Source organism: Oryzias latipes, chromosome 6 (assembly GCF_002234675.1).
Source record: "Oryzias latipes chromosome 6, ASM223467v1".
In the NCBI taxonomy this organism is placed as follows: Eukaryota; Metazoa; Chordata; class Actinopteri; order Beloniformes; family Adrianichthyidae; genus Oryzias; species Oryzias latipes.
Genome location: NC_019864.2, coordinates 1,132,870 through 1,140,081, shown reverse-complemented (window position 1 = coordinate 1,140,081; position 7,212 = coordinate 1,132,870). Strand labels below are relative to the sequence as shown.

The window sequence follows — 7,212 nt, the reverse complement described above, 5'->3', positions numbered from 1 at the left end:
ACCGTTGCCATCTTGGCTAGCTCGCACATTCTTCATCGGAATGTCGTGAAGAGGAAATATGCGATTCCTTGGCCCGCACTGAACAAAACGATGCTACGCACGACAAGATTGATAAAGGAATGTGGGCGTGGTAAGCAAAAAACCGTCGCAAAAAAATGTGCCGACTCGGCAAAAACGAAAAAATTCGGAACTTTTTTTTTGAGAATCGACTAACGAAACCAATATACCCTTGTCCGCGATATCCAAAGGACGTTTTGAAATCATTACGGCATGGTGACACGACCTACGGTTTGGCGGCCATTTTGTGCAAAAATCTGCCATTTTGCGTTTTTCGCGTTTTTCCACAATATGGAAAAATGAACTTTTTTTCGAGCGATTTTCACGAAATTTGACTCACATGTTGCTAGAGCAAGTCCACAACTACCTCTGGAGTTTCGTCCACCTTTGACCTCGGGAAAAGGCCGCCATCTTGAATTTTCTATAAAAAACGCCTTTACCGCTGGATTCAATCGTAAATTTGTCGTTGGAATTTTCCGCGATCGTCTCGAAACTTTTTGGGCATCAACGGCAAGCTACTCTGAAAAGAATGTTGCAATTAGAAGTTGTAGATTTTGAACGGCGTCCGCGTGGCGAGCTCGCAAAGTCGCGCACTGCTATTCCTCATACCTTATTATGGCCCGCAGCAGCAGTCACTGACTGCAAGGACCATATTGTTTTCGCAGTTGGAACGACGACTTCGCCGCCTTTCAGCGAGAATTTGACCCCCGCCGCATGCTCGAAAAGTCACCAAAATGTGCACACACCTGGGATAAATTGCAAATGAATTTTCCACAAAGTCAACGTCACCCCCCCCGAAGACGATCCCGTCAAAAAAATGAATGGGCCGAAAATCGCGTATGGGGCCCAACAAAATGTACTTCAAAATACAGTCGCGAAACCAAGACCCACGTGTCGGGGATATCCCAAAGATGTTTTGAAATCATTATGGGACGGCCACACGACCTACGGCTTGGCGGCCATCTTGTGGCGAACTCTGAGAATTGGTGATTTTCGTGTTTTCCCACAATATGGGGAAAAGACACTTTTGTTTGAAGGATTTTCACGCAATTGCACACACTTGCTGCCAGCTCCAGTCTACAAACACCCCAGAAGTGTCGTTGACCTTTGACCTTGGGAAAAGGCCGCCATCTGGAATTTTCTCAAAAAAGCACCTTTAGCACCAGATACAAACGAAAACTCGTCGCTGGAATTTTCATCAATCGTCTCGTAACTTTTCGGGCACCAACGGCCAGCTACTCTGGACAAAATGTTGGAATTAGAAGTTGTAGATTTTGAACGGCGTGCGCGTGGCAAGCTAGCAAAGTGGCGCACTGTTATAACTCCCATGCCTTTCAACACAATACAGTGAAAATTGAATGCATGCATTCATGCCTGAAACTGAATACATTGAAAAACACTGGATATGGACATATAAGGAATGTGGGCGTGGTTAGCATAAAACCACTGTTGTTAAGGACGGCAAAAAGTTTACTTTCACCGATTTGTCCAAAACTGACGTCAATCTGTTCGTTTTCTCAAGGGGACCAAAACATAAAATGGTTGCTATGGAAAATAAACAAAAAAGCCGCCATTTTGTGTTTTTTTTATCAAATTATGGCATATAGCTCTCACCATTGGAGGAATGTGTTTTTCTGAGTCAGTTGATGTTGCTGATCGCTATGCTAGCACTTTTAGCTATGTTAGCATAGCTAGCATAGTTAGCATAATTAGCATTTTAGGTAATGTGTTTTTCTGAGTCAGTTGATGATGCTGATAGCTATGCTAGCACTTTTAGCTATGTTAGCATAACTAGCATAGTTAGCATAATTAGCATTTTAGGTAATGTTTTTCTGAGTCAGTTGATGATGCTGATCACAATGCTAGCACTTTTAGCCACATTAGCATAGCTAGCATAGTTAGCATAATTAGCATATGCAGTTTTGACTAGCCATTTTCAAAAGTGGGCGGTGAGGGCGGTGAGGGCGGTGGTGCGTAGAGATGGGCGTGGAAGGCGGGTTGCGTCTGCGGGCCATACAACGCCGCTTGCAGCTTTAATTTTATTTTCTAATTCTAATAAATCTGCTTTCTCTTTGCGTTTTTTGTGCGTTGAATAAGAAATGATTTTCCCTCTCATGACTGCCTTTGCTGTTTCCCAAAGAACGCACGGTGGGATGTCTGGAGTATTGTTGAAGTCTAAGAAGGTTGCCCACTCTTTTTTAAAGAATTCAATAAATTCCTGGTCTTTTAACAGAGACGTATTAAACCTCCAGGTTGTACCTGAGGGTATGGATATTTCCCTGAAAATATTTACAGAAACTGGTGCATGATCACTGATAATAATAAGATGTATGCTGGAACTGTTGATACCTTTTCTAAAAGAGATTTACTGACTAATAAATAGTCTAAACGAGAATGTGAATGATGAACTGGAGAGAAGAAGTTAAACCCTTTAGTGTTTGGGTGACATGAGCGCCAAGCGTCACAAAGACCCAGATCATTCATGTACTGCTATAGAATACTTGCAGGCCGCCATGTGCGCTGGTTTGCTGCTGTGAGGTGTTTTCTCCTCAGCGGAAAAAGGATCTTTCAGCACTGCAGAATCTCAACTGGAGACTGATCGTTAACACTGAAGTGTCTTTCCTTTTAGCTCCCGGCCGCGGTTCTTCACCAGCTCCTTTTGCTTAAAATGCTCAAATTTAGCCACAATTGGTTGCGGACGCTGGTTGTCAGACCTTCTTCCTCCGAGCCAGAGAACCCTCTGGAACGCGATCTTCTGCACATCCTCCTTGGGGAGCTTCAGGTGGGCCTCCATGAAGGACCATACTGTGTCCTCCGGGTCTTCTCCTGCCTGTCAGCAGTTTGCATTTTTAAACGGTGGCTGGAAGCCTGAACAGGTGATCTCTGTTACACAGGCCTGGTTGTATCATTGTTGCAGCAATAAAGCCAAAGAGGAAAAGGCCAGAAGGTGGAGCTGGGAGGGAGCTTCTGATTCTGATGTAGACGGCAAATGGGAATGCTTGGACCTTGCAGAATTTGTGGGATGATCACTGAAGATCCCTTCCTGAAGGTGAAGACGCTCCGATCAGGCGAAGATCTGGACTTCCATCTTTGAGAGACTGATCTAACAGATGAACTCTTCAATCCTGTTGAAGAGACATGATGAAAAAACGAGTAACCGTCACATCTGGATGAAGTAAAAGCCCAGAGTCATGACAGATGTTCATCACCGCCTGTGAAATTTTTTTTTCGTCACTATCTCCACTGATTTAATTTAGTCCCTCAAAATAGAACACTTTTGAATGAGTTGTGCTGGAAAACACAGGACATGAACACAGACATGGAGCTGGGAGCTGGTTCAAAGTGAAGGTAAATGACACTCGGGAAGCAAAGGCTGATGCAGATGAAAGGATGGAGCAGCAGATGGTTACCGCTGCTCGACTCTTTTACAGCACCCCTTCATTTGTTTAGAGATTTTATGAGCCTGTTGTTTTAACTCTCAGCTGACTGAGGGTTCCTCACCGCCTTAATGAACAAACACAGATAAGAATGCAGCCCCCCCCTTCTTCTGTGTGAGGGTCAGGTGACAGTTCTTTTTAGAGACATTTCTTACAAAATGAGAAGAAGGAAAACTGATGCAAACGGATACCCTGAACAATGAGGTCATAGTTTTTGTTCATTTTTATTTTTACACACTGTATAAGGAATTGTTTGGGCTGTAATGGTCTGCGTAATGACAGCCAAACCTTTTATTCTAAAAGATAATAAATCAGTCTGTAAATAAAACCTTCTTACTGAGATATTTTTAAACATCAGTGAACCTGCATGGAGACGGTCTGCGCACTCTTCCATGTCTCAGCTTGAACTCATAGAATGTCATTTCAAGTGTCACTTTGACTTCTAATGAATTGTTTGGTTTATTCGTGCATGTTTTTTTATTATTGTTCTGTTGGAATCAAAATATTATCATCTGTGATTTTAAAGTTTTGGATTTCTTTTGGATTTATTTAATTTATTTAAATTTAAATTGTTGCAAAGTTCAAGCTTCATTTATCTAGAAATGTGTCTGTAGACCATGAAGAAAAAAACAGATACAAAGTGTTACTTTATCAGAGGAATAGTTTTAAATATTAGTGTTAGAACCTCTCTGATCTCCTGACGCTGCCCAGTTTCTGCCACGCATCATTAAAGTCCGCTCATGCGCGCAGCTGTGCGCGCCCGGACAGCAGGAGGTGTCGCATCAAGCGGGACTCCTCTGTTCCGGACAGAATGACAGAGCTGCTGAGCCTCAACTCCACGTCCCCCTCGAACTGGTCTGCGGAGGAGAACCGGTTCCGAGTCCTGGATGAGCTGGATTTACCGGCAGAGGGCTCTGTGAACGTGCGCATCTTGGTCTGCGCCGTGTATGCGCTGGTATGCGTCACCGGGCTGGCTGGAAACCTGTTGGTGTTCGTCCTGATGACCACGCGCATGGCCAGGAGAAAGTCTTCAAGCGTGAACCTGCTCGTCTGCAATCTGGCGGTCACAGACTTCCAGTTCGTGCTGACTCTGCCATTCTGGGCGGCGGAGACGGCGCTGGATTTCAGCTGGCCGTTCGGGGACGCCATGTGCAAGATTGTGCTGTCAGTGACCGTGGTCAACATGTACGCCAGCGTCTTCTTCCTCACAGCCATGGGCGTCACTCGGTATCTGGCCGTGACCTCCGTGCTCCAGAGAAGCCCCCGGCGGTGGGGCTGCGCGGTGCGCTGGGTGGTCGCTGCGCTCTGGGCCTGTGCCCTGCTCGCGGCGCTGCCTACCGTCATCTTCTCCGCCGCGAGGAGCGTCTCCGGGGAGCAGCTGTGTCTCCTCAGCTTCCCGGCGGGTCCATCGTGGTTGGCGCTGCACCACCTTCAGAAGGTCCTGGTGGCATTTTTGATCCCCATGCTCGTCCTGACGGTGTGCTACCTGCTGCTGCTGCGCTCTTTGCGCCTCCGCAGCAGGCAGCGGAGGCGCGGCTCCACGGTCACGCGCTCGGTTACCGTCGTGGTGCTCTCGTTCTTCATCTGCTGGATGCCGAATCAGGCCATAACTTTCTGGGGAGTTCTGGAGAAACTCCACGTGGTTCGCCTGGACAAGACATATTACTTCGTGCACACGTACGTGCACCCGCTGAGCGTGTGCCTTGCGTACACCAACAGCTGCCTGAACCCGCTGCTGTACTGCCTGATGCGCCCGGACTTCCGGGAAAAGATGAGGGAGCTGTTCTGGAGGCGTTTGGGGCCAACGCCCGGGACAAGTGGAGTGGAGCCGGGGGGGCGGGCCGCCGTCCCGCTGAACAACGACAACTCCCAGCTCTCCGGTTCAATTGCGCGCAGCCACACGGATGCGCTCCAGAGGCTGAGCCGGCTCTGACTGCAGCGCGCAGCCTCCAGCTTCTGTCAACACTGTGATGACATTTGCGATCAGATTCATTAGTTTAGTGATCAACAAACATTAGGGCGTTTCATGGCATTCATTTCATAGGTTCATTCATGAACTGCAGGGAAAACGTCGTAAATGATTTTCCTTGTTTATAGCTTCATGCTTAAGGAACTTGTCTATGAAGACTCATTCATCCAGGTTGATTCCATCATAGTAGTAGGTTTAGATGCTGTCATCTGGACTTAGTTATTAAAGTTAGAATTCTAAGTACTAAGTCCAGATGACAGCCCCTAAACCTACTATTGAGTTTAGGAAATTAGAACATTCATAACCCGCAGGCGGGTTTTTTCTGTACTCATTAGTTCTGTAGCTGACTCTCAGGATCTTTCTGCTCCTTTACTGTTACAGTGGATTCGATTCCAGCTTTAATTTGGGATCCATCTCAAAGAGAGCAGATTACACCATTGGTGAAAACCTGCACCAGGGCGGTTGGGTGAAGACTCACCAGCTTTACAAATAGGACTTGAAAGCTGCATATGTCTCGTATCAAACAAAACATTGCAGATCAAGCTGCTTTACCAATAAACTGTTGATTCCGTCCTCTACAGCTTGATTTGCTATTGTCTTTGACTTACCAAATGTAAATTAAAAACATCAGAGCAACTCACGGACTGTCCTTAGTGAAGGACAGAGTTTATTACATGAATGAGGAATATTGTGCAGTGTTCTTTTTTAACTGGCATAAATATAGGAAAAGCACATTGAATCAATGTTTCAATTAATCGTCCCTTGGCTTTATAAAACCATTCTCTGTGAAGGTCTCCTCGTGCCTGTGACTCAGAACCACACAGATACATTAACTGTTTCTCTGAGCTCTGGTTGGGTTTTTTCAGAAACGTTGGTAATGGAAACAGATATTCCCCAAATGACAAAACTCAGACTGGAAATCTTCAAGTTCAGCAGCGGTCAGTTTTTTAGATCCATGGTTCCATGCTTTTATTTTAGCTTTCTGCCTGACAAAAAGCTCTTTACCTCACATTTTGCTTTTTAAATACCTTACCCTGCCCCAAATTTTTTTTATTTCCTGGGTTGGGGGTTAGTCATAGGGGTGGGGTCAAAAGGTCACCTGTTAAACTAGTGTGATGAAAAGGGATTTGTTTATTCCCTCTAATAAGCTAACAGGCGGGACAGTAATGTTTCAATTAAATCTTCAGTCTGCACTGTGGGTTCAGTTCAATTCAATTTTATTTTATTTATACAGCCCAAATTCACCACAACAGTCGTCTCAATGGGCTTCGTATCGGTAATTGTAGAGTATACATCCAATCAAAAAGGATCATAGATGCTTAGAATTCAATAGGATAATACTAAAACTTTAACCAAACAGAGAAACTAAACTGGCATCCCTGCCCTTAGACCCCCCTTCGCTGTAAGGAAAAACTCCTAAAAACCGGATTCCGGTAAAAACGAAGAAACCTCAGGTGTGTCCACATGAAGGAGGGATCCTCCCCCAGGACGGACAGGCGATTTACCAGAACTCTTAGAGAAGAATTAACTTATCTAAATCTACAACTACATATATAAAAGTCCAGCAGACGAGCTTCATCCAGCCGTGGTTGTGGGGACAGTCAAAGGCGCGAGTCGAGCCGGAGACAGAATCCACAGCCAGGTGTAGGAGCAGTAGAGTTAAATCAATGCAAAGCAGGTTTGAAAATGCGCTGAAGGAATGAGGCACCACTGGAGCTTTGAAATGCCCTGCAGTCCTTGTGATGGTCT

At 45.5% G+C, this 7,212-nt stretch overlaps 1 protein-coding gene across 1 annotated transcript; it reads left to right on the top strand.

Moving 5' to 3' along the window:
- The first annotated feature begins 3,524 nt into the window (after positions 1-3,524).
- Positions 3,525-6,734, top strand: LOC101160210 (relaxin-3 receptor 1-like). The gene has a single exon (XM_004084189.4). The coding sequence runs from the start codon at positions 4,306-4,308 to the stop codon at positions 5,425-5,427; it is 1,122 nt and encodes a 373-aa protein (XP_004084237.1). The 5' UTR covers positions 3,525-4,305; the 3' UTR covers positions 5,428-6,734.
- The last annotated feature ends 478 nt before the right edge of the window (positions 6,735-7,212 follow it).

Coding starts and splice junctions, on each gene's coding strand:
- LOC101160210 (XM_004084189.4), top strand. CDS start 4,306: ATGACAGAGCTGCTGAGCCTCAACTCCACGTCCCCCTCGAACTGGTCT.